Source organism: Oncorhynchus mykiss, chromosome 19, assembly GCF_057628025.1.
Source record: "Oncorhynchus mykiss isolate SJ-2025 chromosome 19, ASM5762802v1, whole genome shotgun sequence".
Taxonomy (NCBI): domain Eukaryota; kingdom Metazoa; phylum Chordata; class Actinopteri; order Salmoniformes; family Salmonidae; genus Oncorhynchus; species Oncorhynchus mykiss.
Genome location: NC_143040.1, coordinates 45,268,683 through 45,287,594, shown reverse-complemented (window position 1 = coordinate 45,287,594; position 18,912 = coordinate 45,268,683). Strand labels below are relative to the sequence as shown.

The following is an 18,912-nucleotide window of genomic DNA, read 5'->3' as shown; positions in this document are numbered from 1 at the left end:
CTAAATCAGTGTAACATGGGTTAACACACCTAAAGTCTTTGCCTACAAACCTGACTAAATGTGATTGAGAGATGTTCATGCCTAAACACACTCACATTTACCTGCATTCCAAAGTGCTGTATCAGTCAACATCTGAGCAGTGGTGTTACCTCCCATAGTCCCTCTATTTTTAATGGTGCAGGTAGATGAGACCGAATCAATACTCCTCTTTGTTTATAAAGGCATTTCTTGTTCCTCATTAGATTAGCTTTGTTTTCTCATGTCGTTGGCTGTTAGCCTTGCGAGCAGCGGGCCGCTCTGCTTGTCTTTCCATTAATGTAATATAATTTATATAGTGCTGCAGTGAGATGTGTTTGGTCCCTGGTGTTGTAAACACATTCCCTAATGAATCTGCATCATAGAGGCATAGGCAGACAGACCCATGGGCCATATTTCCAGGAATCTTTATACTGTTTAACAATAGACAACCTAAACAAGCACTTCACTGATTGGATCAGTCCTGAGTCCCATGTTGTGTCTACAGTAATCCAGGTAGTTGAACATGGACAATAATAGCTTTGGATGGATTCCCTCTGTGTGATAAGGGTTTGGTGTTGAAGTCTACTTCCTTGATTCATCTAAGTGCTGTGTGTCTGTCTCCCTCATCCCTCCCCTCAGGTGCAGACAGGCAGTCAGGAGGACCTGATGGAGGACTACTTCAGCAGAACAGGAGAGCGGGAGAGATCCACCTCCGGCCGGCCCGCTCTGAGAGATGGAGCCAAGACTCCAACCAGCTATGTCACGCCCACCGTGAAGAGAGACACAGACCTCCAACGGGCCGGCGAGGTGCCAGGCAGGAACTCCAAACCAGGACAGAGCGTCAGGCCCATCGTCCGGCTCCCTGAGGGATCCACCTCCACACCCCAGTCCCAGACCCTACCCAACCGGGCCAGCAACGGGTTAGGGACAGGGGGGCGGCCCTCACCCCTGGGACCTCCTGCACCCCGTGGAAGTGGTCTGGGCAGCAGCAGTCTGTCTCGGACCTTCAGCCTGGCCTCTGCTGACCTGCTGCGCTCAAACGGTCCAGATAGCTACCGGACAGACAGGGAGGCAGGTGGCTCACCCAGCCAGAGTGGAGGTGGTGGAAGTGTGGACGGGGTGGTCAGGAGGCCTGGGGCTGGAGCCATGGCCAGGGAGCGCCCCCACTCTGCCAGGCTAGCAGGACCCTCGGACATAGACCCCCGCAGGCTGCCTCTGGCTCCACCCAAAGAGGAACCACTCAGCCTGACCCTTCCCCAGCACCACTCCTCCTCCCTATCCTTGCAGCCCGAGCGATACGGAGGAAGAACAACACCAGGCTCCACCCCCAGGAACAACGGACCCAGCACCGGACAACAACAGGGACGACCCAACCCCCAGCAGAATCAGAAGAACCATCGTGGGGAGGTTGCCATGGTGACGCCAGTCAGGGCAGTGCCGGCTCTGAGACTGGAGGAGGCACAGGAGGAAGAGGTGCAGCGCAGGGAGGCGCAGCTACAGGCGGACTCCCCGTTACTGAAGAAATCGGAGGTGGGAGGAGGAGGAGGAGGGCTGAGCTGTGGCACAGAGGAGCCCCCCACGAGCACCCCTGCCTCCCCAGACCCCAATAACGACCCCCAGACTGTGTGGTATGAATATGGCTGTGTCTAGGAGCCGTTAGTGTAGTTACAGACCACAGCCTCAGTACTGTACAAACACTGTTCTTCCTGCTAAACCACAGGATGTCTGGCCTGGTCTTGTCTGGCACTCCTAGGCTGGTCCTTACTGTACTGGATATATCCTTTATGATTCGGACTGTTTGAAACTTCCTAACTGTAATCTTTAATGGTGAAACAGCCAACAACAAAGAAGTTACTGCACACAACGAACACTGTTTTTCCCCTCAGACATCATTACACGCACGACAGGAGAGCAAAATATGTACTGCTTGTTTGTTTTTTTACCATGCTGCGCAACGTCTTCTCAGCTCGGCATCAAAAACAATAACAGCGGTGGTGTAGCGGCCAGTGGCGCTGTTTCCCCCTACTGCGGATTCTATCTTTAAAGCTTCATAAAGGAGATGCTGCCACAGAGACCACCTCAATCAACACACAACAGGGGCCTGTACCCAGCTGGCAAAAGATATGGTTGATTTGATTTGCATGACCAAGGGACCACCAGTACCGCAGTTACATTAGCACATGAATGCTTTGAGGAAGACAAAAGGCACTAGGGAGCGACGAATGTATTTTAATATTTTTCTATTGGACACCACTGATTCCCCTCAGCTCTCTGTGCACTGTATATACAACCTTGGCCTTGTCCAAGAAGTTATATTCTGAATCTGAAAAACAAACATTTTGGGGAAGGAGAAAAGAACCACTCCCAGAGTAATTGCATGGTAATTTCTGTCCTCCATCTTTAGGAGCTTAAGGACAGACAGTGTTTGATTGTCTCAACACAGCCTCGGAGTGACACATTACTGGAAAAAGGTCTGCTCCAACTTCGAACATACTGTTTTCTGTTGTGGCCTGTGGGTGACCAAACTATGGGCTTTGTGAAACTGGCTTGTGGGGAGCATGTAATTCATCCCATATCTGTCCTTGTGCACGCGAGGCAGGACGAGAAAGTAGAGGGAGAGAGCACCGCACTGACCAACTTCCGAAAAGAGAAAAAGCAGGGATTTTGTAGCAAGAGAGGGGCTACTTTTTAAATGAAAGGAGTGAAGGAGGATTGAGAAAGTGATGGAGATGGCGCGAAAGTGTTTTTTTTTTAAAAATATGGACAAAGATGGAAATGGTGACATGATTAAAACAGATGAAGATGCGAGTTAGAGATTGGTCAGGTTGAGAAATAAAATGGTGAAATATTTCATACTGTCCATTACTGACCACCGTGAATGCCCCCAGAAACTAGTGTCTATACCAGAGCTCTCCAACCCTGTTCCCGGAGAGATACCCTCATGTAGGTTTTCACTCCAACCCCAGTTGTAACTAACCTGATTCAGCTAATTATTAGAATCTGGTGCACTAGATTGGTGTTGAAGTGAAAACGTACAGGACGGTTGGAGAGCCCTGCTACATACAGTAGAACACTGTCAGTTTTGATGTTTTCTATATGCATATGATGAATATTATTTTCCAAATTCATTCCAAAAAGCACTATACAATGAAGTAGATAATGAGTCTGAACACTGGATACATTTTTACTACAGAAAACGAGTACATTGTCGACCAAGGGTTTGTCTTTTTCATTTTGAGTTCTTGATAGTGTTAAATGTAGATACTGTCTGCTACCCAGCTCTAAAATGGCAATAAGACTCAATGAATTTATGTTCCCCTCGATGATAAAACTACAGTTTGTCTGCATGTTTTTTTCTCTTTTTTTCTCACCTAAATGTGTTTGTTGTGAAGTGAACAGTGTGTGTTTCATTGTAAGGGTGGTGGTGTTTGAATTGTGCACAACCTCATTAATTCAAAAAGTATCGATGCGTTTTCTGTATTAGTAAAAAGTCAGTGGATAAAATTCTAATTAGACTCCTGTATTAGGTGGATGATTAGTCTGCCTGTTACAGTGTAACAATGCATCAGATGACTATATAGAGCATGAAAATTGACCATATTTGGCACTTTTCTCTACTAAATCAAATTTCCCTTCCACAGCTGTTCTCTTCAGATTGATGAAAGGTTGGTATGGTTGGCATTCCCAAGAGAAATATCATCTGTTTTGCATTGAATCTCACACGTGTGTGTGTGTGTGTGTGTGTGTGTGTGCGCGCGCACACACACACACACACACACGCACAATATGTGTGCCATCACCATGTGTACAGGTGTCTAAGGTCTTGTCTAACTGGTGCACAGTTCCTGTGTGTAATGTACAGTAGGTTAGAGATTTGATTTTGATAATCATGACCAAACACTACTAAAAAATGACTGGAGTTCTAAAAGACACACCTACCAACGTGCACAGATACTGAAATGAAAATATTGCAAATGTTTTCATAGATTAATGTAGATACATAGACCTTTTCTGTCCAAAAACAATGGAAACCTTTTTAAATAAAGATTTGTAAAATGACGTTTCTGCTGACTCTCTTTGTAGGGCTACACTACATATACAAAAGTATGTGGACACCCCTTGAAAGTAGTGTATTTGCCTATTTTAGCCACACCTGTTTCTGACAGATGTAAAATGTAGCACACATGCAGTCTCCATAGACAAACATTGGCAGTAGAATGGCCTTACTGAAGAGCTCAGTGACTTTCAACATGGCACTGTCATAGGATGCCACCTTTCCAAGTCAGTCAAATTTCTGCCCTGCTAGAGCTGCCTCGGTCAACTGTAAGAGCTGTTACTTTGAAGTGGAAAAGTCTAGGAGCAACAGCAGCTCCGTCACAAGGTGATAGGTCGCACAATCTCACATAACGGGACCGGCGAGTACTGAAGAACATAAAAATCACCGGCCCTCGGTTGCAACACTCACTACAGAGTTCCAAACTGCCTTTGGAAGCAACGTTAGCTGGAGCTAACTCTGGAGCAGTGGAAACGCGTTCTCTGGAGTGATGAATCACGCTTCACCATCTGGCAGTCCGACAGACAAATCTGGGATTGGCGGATGCCAGGAGAACACTACCTGCCTGAATGCATAGTGCCAACGTTCGGTGGAGGGGGAATAATGGTCTGGGGCTGTTTTTCATGGTTTGGGCTAGGCCCCTTAGTTCTAGTGAAGGGAAATCTTAACTCTACAGCATACAATGACATTCTAGACGCTTCTGTGCTTCCAACTTTGTGGCAACAGTTTGGGGAAAGCCCTTTCCTGTTTCAGCATGACTATGCCCCTGTGCATAAAGTGAGATCCATACATAAATGGCTTGTTGAGATTGATGTGGAAGAACTTGACAGGCCTGCACAGAGCCTTGACCTCAACCCCATCAAACACCATTGGGATGATTTGGAATGTCGACTGCGAGCAAGGCCTAATCGCCCAACATCAGTGCCCAACCTCATTAATGGTCTTGTGGCTAAATGGAAACAAGTCCCCTCAGCAATGTTCATTCATCTAGTGGAAAGCCTTCCAAGAAGAGTGAAGGCTGTCATAGCAGCAAACGCGGAGACCGACTCCATATTAATGCCCATGCTTTTGGAATGAGATGTTCGACGAGCAGGTGTCCACATACTTCTGGTCATGTAGTGCATTTCTGTTACTGTGTTACTATGGTTTGACCATTGTCAAGGTAATATGTCACCATCAGGTTGTTAAGAGATGACTGTCATGTCATTGTATTATGGGCAGTTACACTTTGCAATCAAATGGCTCTTGCTTGGCATACATTCTAAAGTGGAAAAGTGATTATTACCGTGTATCAAACTATACACTATATGCAGAAGGCTAACAATTGTCACTGAAAATGTTACTAAAACACATTTTACTTGAGTAACAGTGCAGATGCAACGTTTCATAACAGAATGACAGTAAAACCTGGTAACGGGACATCATGGGTCGTTGATCTGTACTCTATAGAAATGAATAATTATGAATGTCTCTCCCTTCGTTATATTTAAAGATTTGGGTATTATTCTACACACAAGCTATTATTATAATGAGCTCGATCTCCAAACAAGACCAAATTTGGTTGGTCCAAGCCAGACTAAATCTGTACCAATCATAGATGTCCAAACTTGTGAAATATAGACATCACAGAACAGCACAGTACATTACAGTAGAGTTCAGTACAGTAGAGCACAGTAAAGAGTGTAGTTCAGTTGAATATTACATACTGTACACTACTCATGTGTGTTCTACTGTACTGAGCTGTAATGCACTGAGCTATACTCTACTGTGCTGGACTATGCTCCACTGCAACGTGGGTATATAAATGTTAATATTAGTTTTCAGGGGCCTTTAGTTAAACATTGTTTTGATGCATTTCTAATAATTTTAAATGCTTTTCCTAGTAGTTTTTTTTAGACCCCTTTTCCATTGGTGTGCCCAGAAATCAAAGCCTTTGTCAACCATTTTTCATCCTAAATATTAAGAATAAGCACACGTATCTATGCATTCATTTCACAAAAATATAGACACTTCACTTTCATTTGACATCAACTTTGATATACTCATATAAACTTGGTGCTCTTTGGTACCTTTACATGAAAATTACCTTCTCCTTTAACCATACAGCCACTGCTGAATAAGATCTAGACCCACCCATACTGTGCAACTGACTCAAGTTTAAATATTACCAGAGGGTCGTTTCTAACATTAATCGCATGAATAGACACACAGGCTAGGGTTGTAATGTACTGGGAAGGGGGAAGGAAATTACTCTGAATGATGATATAGTTCAAGAAGATATGCTGACAAAATAAGGCACTAGCGAAACGAGCATTCTTATAATGAAAGTAGGGTTTCTCAGAATCTGTTGGTCTGTGGCACTGAGCCCTATAAAGCCCGTAACCACCGTGCCCTCCCGTCTCTAACGCCAGATGTGAGCAGTGCCTCTTTCGCGCTACAGCAGCCTTACTTTCGGATTGGTCAGTAACCAAGCGCTTGGTTCTTCAAAGCACTCAGAGAGTTACTGCCGAGAAACCTAGCGACTCTCACCATCAAAGACCGCGAACAGCCTATTTCAAGGGGCGTGGATAAGGTAAAATCATATCTTTAGTATATCGCTAATTATTGGCGTGTGTGGCTTAATTAGTCTACTGTATAGTGCAATATAGCCTGTTCATTGCGGCACTACCAATGCATTTCGAGTTTTTGAATAATGTATAAGCTAAGCCTTGGTGGATCTAATTGGTTTTTTAAAGTATTGTTTGAAATGCACTATTATATTTTCTCAGTGCGCTTATTTATCTTTGCAAATCATTCCTAAATGTTGTGCTGTTTGCAATGGTACAATAGGCTTTCCTGTGTTTGGTGTCTGAGGGAAGTAGCCTAGATTGTATGTATCCTATTAACGCCTTCTAAATACAGTTATCCTATTGAACATCTTTACAGTAGCTTACTTAATGGGAAGTGCATGGTGCTGTGGTGTGGACCGTAGGTTAGCCAGTGGACAAGAGTTCTGCATGGAGACCAATGCGATTAACAGGTGCAAGATTTTGGAAAGGATTTTGCATATTGTTGAGTGAGTAATATCAATAACGGTAATGTATTTTCTAGCTTAAAAAAGGCTACTATCCTCGTTGGGGACATTATTCTAACGTATTTTGGGTGGTATTAGGCTATATTTTTATGATTGTCCGATATTGGAGTATGCATCAAATTCTGCTCAACTGGTGGTGGAATAAGTATTGTTTGGGAGTTTAGCACAAGAGTACTACGTAGGTTAAGAAGTCAAACAAAGAGGAAAAGAAAATATGCCGATGCATATTGGAGCTTCTCGGTGGGCCAAACCATGTCCTCAGTCTCTCTTAGTGGACCAAGCAATGCCCTCCGGTGACAAAAGTTGGGTACCACAGAGCTGCCAGTCTTCATCTCCTGTGGCATTAGTCTATGAATGAATAGCTTGGCTGACATTGAGCTATGAATTGATTCAGACTTTGTCTCTTACACACACAATCCCCAAATGACTATTTAGAAAGGAAAGTAGAGACTGCTGAAATTAACCAGACATGAAGTGGATCTCAATACTCATTGGCAACTTACAGTAGTGCTTTTGTAACAGACTTAAGAACGCACCGTAAACTCACTCCACAGCTTGCTTGAAATGTCACCGATGGACCTATCCTATTTGGATAACTCGAACGGTTGGTACGTTGTCAAGGAGGGTGGTAACTTGTGTTAGCGAAGCAGAGGTCCTAGGTTCAAGCGTCGGTGTGCGCCGAATCAGGAGGAAGCAGTGGTCTCTAAGTAAGTAATGTGCTGTCACTTATTTACAGTGGTGCTGTGACCTAGATCTACAGTTGCACTCAATTCAACGCTGGGGTCACTGTTAAGGAAGTTTGAGGGATGAATGTAGCACATGGGGATGTGTGAAACTTAATCGTCAGCCTGAAGTGTCCTCACCCGCTCCAGCGAATAGCTAGCTTTTCGTGAGACCCTGGTAAGAAGCTTCAGGAGAGCAGTCAATTGTTATAGCAAGGCAGAGGGCCTGGGTTGGAGCTTCGGTGTTAGAGTCAGGAGGAAGTGGGACTTCCTAAGCAAGCAGCGTGACATCCTTTAAACTTTCAGTAAGACATTATCTCAAGGTATGATTGTGTTGTGATGTTTGTATTCTGCTGATGTATTGCTCAGTCTTTATTGGTCTGGTGCTGGTAGAGAAAGTTATGGTATGCACTTACAGACTCCTCTTTATGACCATAATGTCAGCCACGTCCTTTCTGCAGGATAGGGAATGTTGTTATTGATCTAAAATATTAATACTAGAAATCATCCTAATACAATATCAATCAGTAGCTAATGTCCTCGTAAACCAATTATGATTTGGTACTGTACTTTTGCCCAATGGGATCACACAACAAATGTGAGTGTACATTATGATTATAATGAGGATGTGGTGGTTATAATGACCAACTTGCTGCCTGGTACACCTGTTGCTCTCTCTGCTTCTCCTCCACGGCTCTGTAATTGCCCCTGATGGGATATATAAATCTGTATTTAATTGAACTGAATAGAACCAGACAAGGACATAAGCCTGTGGAGCAGGCATGTTCCAATATCCACACCTGCATAACACTTCAAATTACCAGTACATTGCTTTTTTCAAGTGGTATGCTGGTGTGGGTATTGGAAGAACTGTTTTTGGTTCTGGGTAGAACCCTTTTGGGTTCCACGTAGAACCATTTCCACAGATGGCTCTACATGGAACCCAAAATGGTTCTACCTGGAACCAAAAAGGGTTATCCTATGGGGACAGCCGAAGAACCCTTTTGGAAATATTTTTTCTCAGTGTATAGTCTTGCTTGTGACAATACAGAATGACCACATGTTGATGCGTTACTTGAGTTCTCATGGTTTGTGTCTAAAATGGGACCCAATAGGACTCTGGTGAAAAGAATTGCCCTATAGATGGAATAAGGCAATATATATGAAATATGGTACATTATATAGGGAATAAGGTGCTATTTCAGACACGTACATCATTCCATGTCAGACGTGATTAGACTGAATTAGCCCAGATAGGACAGATTTGTTATTCTAGGCTTGTCTTTATTGGAAAGAGATGCTCATTACATGCTGAGGGTCCACTGGGAATTCTAGGACTTGCTGTGAGATGGACCTGCCTGTCAACAACATCATCAGCCTCAGCCTGAGCACCTCTAGGGGTTGGCTGTTCTTTGACTACAGAGATCTGCTGTGTGAAATAGGGGACACAGTTTAAACAAATATTTGTTGTGTTCAGCACAACGTAGTTAAGCGTTTTTGCAACCAAATGTGTGTTCTAAATGGTTTCACATTTCCTGCCTACTGAACACGCCCGTGGCTACACTTCAGTTTCAGTGGGGATGGTTTATGGCTTTGTGTTGATCCAAATCTCCATCTGCACATGGGCATATTTAGACAGGTTATATGAGGACAGAAGTTAGCGCAGAGTAACTGATGGACGTGTTCATTTTGGAATAATATCACAGTGTAGGAAGGACCTGAGGCTAATGATGCGTTTTAATATTTCATCACTTCATTCTTGAAAAGTAATGTTGATTTGAGACAAACTCCTTGTTCTTCAGCAGCACGTGTTACTACTCCAGGCATGAGTACAGTACATCTTGGCCACAAGGGGAACTTTTATCAAATGTTGGTCATGTGACATACACTATCTTGCTTGTCCTGTTTCCATGGTTACCGTGCTGTCCTCCCTCTGTGTTGACTATCTTGTATTTCTGATATAAAGCCACAGTAGTTCCAATTTAGTTTGCCAAGGTAACAGGCTTAGGGCTGTTGGCAGACTCACTAATCACCTGGTAGCAAGGCCTGGCCAATCAATACATGTAGTTCAGGCCAGCTAGTAGAGTGCAGACCTCACTGATCTCTGCCTGTGTGATAAAGCAGAGGATCATTTCACATAGAACAGCAAAAGCTCTTGGGAAATCACACCAGCTAGTGTGTGTAATTTATCATTCCTGAACAGAGCAATGCCCTGTATTTTAATGCTCACACACTGAATGTTTGAGTGTTGTTACAAGTGTAATAAACTGTTACTACACAGGCATAATATACGTTTTCATTAGGTTTGTCATTCATGTGTTAATGGTTTACAAAAGAGCATATGGCTTCCCTGAGAAGCTGTGAAGTTTTGACTGGGTCTAAGTTATGATGAGATCTTCTCTCTGTCCTGCAGGCCTTTTTGTGGAGGGCTAGTCTGAGATAAAGTTGGGCAAACTGTTCCCTGTACTCTCCTCTGTCCTCCTGAGGTCACTCACAGCAGCACAGAAGAATCACTCCAATTGGAGGTCTGGAGTTATTAAGTAAAGCTTGCAAATAGTTTCATCTGTAACAGGATACTGGTATGCTATTTGTGACCGACCGCCTTGATTCGGTCTTATGTAGCAACATTTTAAATTGTGTTTTTTACATTGGATAAAATCAGAGACACAGCTATAAAATGGTATATCATACACTACAGTTGAGAAACAATGGGGAAAGTATTTTTTGAGAAAATGTCCCTTGAATGCTGTGGTACCTAGTGGAGAGCTCTTTTTTTCTACACCAATTCAGCATTGTTCACATCCCCTTAAACCAGCCCCACCCATTTCTTTAAGGATTCACATGTGAGGTCATGTGCTAAACAGTGAGTAGTGTAGTAAAGATTACGACCAAAAGTGGTAAAAGTAGAAGCCTAAAATAAGGTAAAGAGAAAGTGTCCAAATATTAGATAACACATACCCAGACTCTTGCTAAGTGGGTGTGTCTCTACAGCGAAATGATCACTTGCATACTAGCAATATCAAAAATAGATGGTGTCAATTCTAGAGAGAGAACAAAATAAATACTGTATATACAAGAACAATATCAATATCAATGATACTGGTGATGGGGTAGTTACAGTTGAAGTCGGAAGTTTACATATACCTTAGCCCAACTCATTTAAACTCAGTTTTTCACAATCCTGACATTTAATCCTAGTAAAAATGCCCTGTCTTAGGTCAGTTAGGATCACCAATTTATTTTAAGAATGTGAAATGTCAGAACAATAGTAGAGTGAATTATTTATTTAAGCTTTTATTTCTTTCATCACATTCGCAGTGGGTCAGAAGTTTATATACACTTAATTAGTATTTGGTAACATTGCCTTTAAATTGCTTAACTTGGGTCAAACGTTTCGGGTAGCCTTCCACAAGCTTCCCACAATAAGTTGGGGGAATTTTGGCCCATTCCTCCTGACAGAGCTGGTGTAACTGAGTCAGGTTTGTAGGCCTCCTTGCTCGCACATGCTTTTTCAGTTCTGCCCACAAGTTTTCTATAGGATTGAGGTCAGAGCTTTGTGATGGCCACTCCAATACCTTGACTTTGTTGTCCTTAAGCCATTTTGCCACAACTTTGAAAGTATGCTTGGGGTCATTGTTCATTTGGAAGACCCATTTGTGACCAAGCTTGAACTTTTTGACGGATGTCTTGAGATGTTGCTTCAATATATCCATATAATTTTCCTACCTCATGATGCCATCTATTTTGTGAAGTGCACCAGTCCCTCCTGCAGAAAAGCACCCCCACAACATGATGCTGCCACCCCATGTGCTTCATGGTTGGGATGGTGTTCTTCGGCTTGCAAGCCCCCCCCCCTTTATTCTCCAAACATAACGATGGTCATTATGGCCAAACATTTCGATTTTTGTTTCATCAGACCAGAGAACATTTCTCCAAAAAGTATGATCTTTGTCCCCATGTGCAGTTGCAAACCGTAGTCTGACTTTTTTATGGTGGTTTTGGAGCAGTGGCTTCTTCCTTGCTGAGCGGCCTTTCAGGTTATGTCGAAATAGGACTCGTTATACTGTGGATATAGATACTTTTGTACCTGTTTCCTCCAGCATCTTCACAAGGTCCTTTGCTGATGTTCTGGGATTGATTTGCACTTTTTGTCCATCTCTAGGAGACAGAACGCGTCTCCTTCCTCAGCGGTATGATGGCTGCGTGGTCCCATGGTGTTTATACTTGCGTACTATTGTTTGTACAGATGAACGTGGTACCTTCAGGCATTTATAAATTGCTCCCAAGGATGAGCCAGACTTGTGGAGGTCTACAATTCTTTTTCTGAGGTCTTGGCTGATTTCTTTCGATTTCCCCATGATGTCAGGCAAAGAGGCACTGAGTTTGAAGGTAGGCTTTGAAATACATCCACAGGTACACCTTCTAAAGCCATGACATACTTTTCTGGAATTTTCCAAGCTGTTTAAAGGCACAGTCAACTTAGTGTATGTACATTTCTGACCCACTGGAATTGTGATACAGTGAAATAATCTGTCTGCAAACAATTGTTGGAAACATTACTTGTGTCATGCACAAAGTAGATGTCCTAACCGACTTGCCAAAACTATAGTTTGTTAACAATACATTTGTGGAGTGGTTGAAAATGACTCCAACCTAAGTGTATGTAAACTTCCGACTTCAACTGTAAGCTGTATGCATACAATACGGGGTAAAGTGGCAGAGCAGCAGGATAAAAAAAAAAATAGTAACAGCAACATATGGTGTGTGTTAGGAGAGAGTAATGTGAATAGAGGCACTGCAGATAGTGCTGATGACTGAACTCACCACCATTGATGAACTGGTCTGTCCGAACCACGCATGAACAAGGGAATCTATTCGGAGAGCCTGTTTCTGTCCTGCCCTTGACTTTGGTGTAGGTCATGTGATGTCTATAGTCTCTTCGTCGCAAAGCTCCCTGATCCTCTCAAAAAGAGAAGTTTGTCTAGCTGTGTCCAGTCCAAGTGGTGCTTGTACAGGCAGACCATCTATGGGAGGAAGAAGGTCAGCGTTGCTCAGCAGCTGAAACCTGGTCCCAACTGAGTCCGAATGCTCCTTGGTGACCACACCAGGCTCCAGTGCATCTTTATTAGGGTTTGGCTGGGGTAGGACGTCATTGTAAATAAGAATTTGTTCTTAACTAAAATTATGAAATAAAAATGAACACTTCACGGCAGACCCCTTTCATTAAATAAGACGTCGTTTGAGTTTTGTTTGTACAGCTTACTTGGTCCGTTGTGTCAAGTCACTCTGGTTCACACTGACCGCGTGCAAATGGCATAAGAATCGTCCTCCTGAAAGTAGTCCATCACAACTCTTTCCCACTGACCTTTGTCGATAGCGCCTGATAAATTCAGGGGATCAATGTTATTGGGAGCAGTAGCAACACATTTGCAGTTCTCCATGGCTAACGTTATATCTTTAGAAAAAAAACTGCAGTAGAAAGGATTGCACATAGCGAGCAGCTCATTTTATAGACAGAAGATGCTACACAGCAGACCAATCTGAAACTCATCTCCCAGGATGCCCAGCCCATTCATTATCTCAGCCAATCACGGCTAGTGGGAAGGTTCCTGTCTTTTTTTCTGTGGCTAAACCAACTAGGCTTGTAATTTAACTTTACCTTTATTCGTATTTACACATGACATACAACTTTGTTATTAAGGCACATGGTTAAATAAAACACGAAAGCTCAAATGTTCCAGAAGGCATTTCTGCCAAAAAAACGCATTCAAAACAAATATAAAAAAGAAACTTTCGAATGCCTCTCCTGTGAAGTTGTGACTTGCGATATACGCCTAGTTTCCTGAAACTAGTCACATTTTAAGATGTGAGTAGCTATCTCAGATTGTCCCAGTCTGCTGCTAAAGCCTTGTTCTTAGTCCGTGCATTATTATATTACTCTATCAAAGGACTCTCATTTTATCGTTTTGATTTCAGGAACTCAATGACAAAACAAAAATCCTCGTGACATTTTGTTGTTTCTTCTTCCAGACACTACGGTGTCCCCATACCGGGACGGTTGTTGCTCACGTGCGCTAATGTGACTATAATGACGTTGTAATTAACAGCAAACTTTCCAGGACATACGCATGTCTTTATATGGGCAGAAAGCTTACATTCTTGTTAATCTAACTGCACTGTCCAATTTACAGTAGCAATTACAGTGAAAAAATACCATGTTATTGTTTGAGGGGAGTGCACAACAACAACACACTTTTACCACGGCAACTGGTTTGATATATTCAGCTCTGAAGGTAAATAATGTACTTACATTCAGTAATCTTGCTCTGATTTGTCATCCTGAGGGCCCCAGAGATGAAACGTAGCATAGTTTGATAAAATCAATTTTTATAATTCACATGTAGGAACAGGGTTCTACAGTTTAAACCCATGCCGTCTCTGGGTCCGCACCCACAGCGCCCGGCCATCTAGATGTGTGAAAGTTCATGTATAAGCTAATGATCCATCATGTATGACATTCCTGGGAGTGTATAAGCTTCAATTTTGTATTACCATATCAGTTTTGTATGTTTCTGTAGTTATGTACTTGAAAATGTATCAATTGACCAGTTCGGCACATTTGGGCAGACTTAATGCAAAATACTGTGCAGTATTGCGACGCTTCACTGGGTCAGTCTGAAACTTTGCACATGCACTGCTGCCATCTAATGGACAAAATCTAAATAGCTCCTAAACCCCTATATTACATTATGGCCTTTCTCTTGCATTTCAAAGATGATGGAACAATTTATTTTATAGAAAATGCATGTATTTTTTTTGTATCATCTTTTACCAGATCTAATGTGTTACATTCTCCTACATTCATTTCACATTTCCACAAACTTCAACGTGTTTCCTTTCAAATGGTATCAAGAATATGCATATCCTTCCTTTCTGTCCTGAGCTACAGGCAGTTAGTCATTTTGGGTGAAAATTGGAAAAAAATGTCAGATTGTCCCAGTCTGCTGCTAAAGCCTTGTTCTTAGTCCGTGCATTATTATATTACTCTATCAAAGGACTCTCATTGTATCATTTTCATTTCAGGAACTCAATGACAAAACAAAAATCCTTTCCTCGTGACATTTTGTTGTTTCTTCTTCTTCCAGAGCTGAGTGAGTGGAATGGCCAGGACTGTCGTTGTTTTGAGTCAAACTCACTGTGCTGGGCCCCACAGCCTGGTACTGTGTGGGTGCTAACAGAGAGGAACAAAGCATGTGGACCACGTCTGCTATGACAGTCAACATGTCTGAGGCTGAGCCAGACCACATTAACTGCACCATCAGCCATGAGATCCACCAGTACCTGTTCTCTGTGGCCTACATCCTGGTTCTTTTGATTGGCGTTCCCACCAACGCCTACTCCCTCTACCATGCCTGGCTTCAGCTGAGAGACAAGAACGAGCTGGGGATCTACCTGCTCAACCTGACCGTGTCAGACCTCCTCTACCTGGCTTCTCTGCCTCTCTGGCTGCAGTACATCTTCCAGGGAGATGACTGGAGACAAACTGAGTGGCTTTGCCAGCTGTGTGGCTTCCTGCTCTATGAAAACATTTATGTTAGTATCGGATTCTTATGTTGTATCTCTATAGACCGTTACCTGGCCGTAGTGTACCCATTCCGCTTCACAGCTTTTCGAAGTATGCGGGCAGCCACGTTGGCCAGCGCCTTCATCTGGCTGAAAGAGATTGCTGTGGGTGTTGTCTTTTTCAGACACAAGGAGCTAAGCAGGGACAGCACCAACCAATCAGTGTGCTTTGAGCACTACCCCATGCAGCCGTGGGAGTACCCAATAAACTACTACCGTTTCGCCGTTGGCTTCCTGTTCCCACTAGGCATCCTGTCCGTGTCGTATCTCCGCGTCCTGCGGGCGGTCGGAAAAAGTGTAGGCACGCAAAGCACCCAGAAAACGCGCATCAAGAACCTGGTGACCAGCACCATTGTCATTTTCCTGGTGTGTTTCTCTCCATACCACGTGTTCCTGCTGGTGCGTACCATCTTAGAAAGAGACTGCCCCTTCATAATCAACATCTTCAACTACTACCACGTCTCCCTGCTGCTCACCAGCTTCAACTGCGTGGCCGACCCAGCGCTGTACTGTTTCGTCAGTGAGAGGGCCCAGCAGGGGATCCAACAAGCTCAGGAGGCCTGTAGGCAGGCCCTCTGCTGCTGCTGCCACAGGGGACAGCACAGCCCCGTCACAACCACAGGTACAGACTCCGAGGTGGCCACCTCCAACGAGAACAGAAAAGTCTCAGTCACACTGCTGACGTCTAGTAGTAATATTAATAATACATGGGTTTTATGAAGCTCTTTTGAAGGACCTAAAGACACTTGAATAGTAGACTAGGAGCTAGGGTTGGATTTGGATGAGAGAGAAGGTCGGGGAAAAAATACATACAGTGACAGGACATTGGACATGAGACATTGGACAATGATATGATTATGGGCAGTCCTATGAGCAGTAACATGTGAAGGTCATAGGAGCCCATCAAATTCGCTGTTAAATGAAAGCTAAGAGTCTATATTTTTGAGAAATTAACGCATATATACACTTTTCAACCATTTCCAATGCAAAGCATGTGGAATAAGCAAAGGCTTTGATTTCTGTTCAACCAGATAGAAAAGGGGTCTTAGATAACATCTACCAGAAAAAGTCTTAAAGGTATCAGAAATACATGAAAACCCAGTAATGTTGAAGTAAAGACCCTTCCAAGTAATATCTATATATTTATATTTAGTTTTGCAGAAATGTTTTGACATCTGTAAGTTTAAGGAGTATTGCCTAGTGTCTCGTCATTCTCTTACCAGAAACATATCTTTAAGATATTTTCTCATTTCTCTCCCTCATGAGGAGGGAGGATAATGAAAGTTCGCATAAGTAACAATTAAAGGTAGACCTACCGATTTGAGTGTTTTTACTGATAACAATTTGGTTTATGATTTATTAAGTGATTTAAAACGTGTCATTTTGTTACCAAATTGGTAACGGAATGACTTCTCCAGTTGAAGTCACTTCTCCTGGTTCTTATTGCCACCTAGCCATGACTCTCATGAGCCCTCTCTATTTCCATTTACTGTAACCAGCCCTCTCACCCACTGAGCACCGACGGAGACCGCGCGTCCTTGGACGTGGAAAAGTAGTTTACATTTTGTCAGTCCAAATCTAAACTAATCATAGATGTCTGTTTCTACTGTACTGTACTGACCTTTACTATGCTGAACTATACTGTGCTGTACTGACATTTACTTTTCTGAACTATACTGTACTGTACTGACCTTTTACTGTACTCTGCTCTACTGTGCTGTATTTTGGTGCTGTACTTTGTTGTCCAAACGTGTGAAACAATGACGTCTATGATTGGTACAGATTTGGTCCGAACCGGACCAACCAAATTTGGTCTTGTTTGGGGCCGGAGCTCATTAGAATAATAGCCATTGTGTAGAATAATGCATTACATTTGTTCTACCTTTTGTGTACCTTTTTTAGGATACATCACAATGAGGAGAAGGACATTCATAATGATGCACTTCTGTATAGTACAGATCATGGTCTCATGATGTGACCATCTGTTTCCGGGTGTTAATCCACTTCACTTACTGTATGTAGTTCAATAACCAAAGTAGATTTTTCTTTTCAAACTCAAGTTGTCATATCACTGCTGACACCGATTCTTTCTGCAAACATTTAGAATCTTAATTTGGAGTAAAACGTGGTCCAAAAAAACTGAGGGAGATTATATTGGCATTCTGTTACCAAACTTTACATCTGCACTGTTCTTCGAGTCAATGTTTTTGTAAAATATTCAGTGGAAATTGTTAAAAGTGGTCCTTGTGCATAGAGCTGTATGCTTTGTTGAACTTTGCAATCAATGGTTTTTGTCTGGCATACAGTCTGTGTCATTCTGTTACAGTGGCCTTGGACATATGACATAGTAAAAGTGTTATAATTAAGGTAATAACATATGAATATGATGCTTTTTGTTTTTTAAATGAATGTTTTATACTTTCTTTAACATGTGCAGGACACTTGCACAGGTGATGCTGCCTTGTGTATAAGCCTGAGTTGAAAACTATCTTCAATACCAAGTTCTTTCTGCAACATTGTCAGGTTTTAATCTTTCATCACATTATGTAATATTCATTGTGTGTTTATGGTTTTGAGAGTGACTCTGAATTCATATGTCATATCAGCACAGATTCGACATATCAGCACAGATACGACATATCAACATAGCCTCTTGACCAAACTTCTCTATTTCCTGTTTGTTTCTTTTTAAGTACACTGAACAAAAATATATAAAGTGTTGGTTTCATGAGCTGAAATAAAATATCCCAGAAATGTTTCATACACACAATAGCTTATTTCTCTTAAATGTTGTGCACACATTTGTTTACATCCCTGTTGGTGAGCATTTCTCCTTTGCCAAGATAATGATTCACCTGACAGGTATGGCATAACAAGAAGCTGATTAAACAGCATGATCATTACACCTTGTGCTGGGGACAATAAAAAGTCACTCTAAAATGTGCAGTTTTGTCACACAACACAATGCCACAGATGTCTCAAGTTTTGAGGGAGCGTGCAATTGGCATGCTGACTGCAGGAATGTCAACCAGAGCTGTCATTTTAGAGAATTTGGCAGTACTTCCAACCGGCCTCACAACTGCAGACCACGTGTAACCATGCCAGTCCAGGATCTCCAGTACCGGCTTCTTCACCTGCGGTGTTGTCTGAGACCAGCCATTCGGACAGTTGATGAAACTGTGGCTTTGCACAACCAAAGAATTTCTGCACAAACTGTCAGAAACCATCTCAGGGCAGCTCATTTGTGTGCTCTGCGTCCTCACTAGGGTATTGACCTGACTGCAGTTCTGCGTCGTAATCGACATCACTAACACGCTGGAGAAGTTTGCTCTTCACGGATGACTCCCAGTTTCAACTGTACCGGGCACATGGCAGGCAGCGTTTATGGCGTTGTATGGGTGAGCGGTTTGCTGATGTCAACG

The 18,912-nt window shown here is 42.8% G+C and overlaps 2 protein-coding genes across 3 annotated transcripts in view; both read left to right on the top strand.

The window, feature by feature from the left end:
- Positions 1 to 4,077, top strand: part of ccdc88c (coiled-coil and HOOK domain protein 88C) — an 84,031-nt gene extending 79,954 nt beyond the window's left edge. For both annotated transcript variants that reach the window (XR_016488681.1, XM_021574068.3), the window contains one exon: positions 658 to 4,077. Coding sequence is in view for 1 of the 2 variants with exons in the window: in XM_021574068.3 (XP_021429743.3) it covers positions 658 to 1,668 (1,011 nt within the window). In the remaining variant the exon portion in view is untranslated. The remainder of the gene's footprint in view (positions 1 to 657) is intronic.
- A 2,184-nt stretch (positions 4,078 to 6,261) lies between these two features.
- LOC110497741 (G protein-coupled receptor 68) lies at positions 6,262 to 18,257 on the top strand. The gene is made up of 2 exons (XM_021574067.3): positions 6,262 to 6,644; positions 15,013 to 18,257. The coding sequence occupies exon 2, from the start codon at positions 15,119 to 15,121 to the stop codon at positions 16,208 to 16,210; it is 1,092 nt and encodes a 363-aa protein (XP_021429742.1). The 5' UTR covers positions 6,262 to 6,644; positions 15,013 to 15,118; the 3' UTR covers positions 16,211 to 18,257.
- The last annotated feature ends 655 nt before the right edge of the window (positions 18,258 to 18,912 follow it).

Excerpts from the sequence above, each read along its gene's own strand:
- LOC110497741 (XM_021574067.3), top strand. The coding sequence starts at position 15,119 with ATGTGGACCACGTCTGCTATGACAGTCAACATGTCTGAGGCTGAGCCA.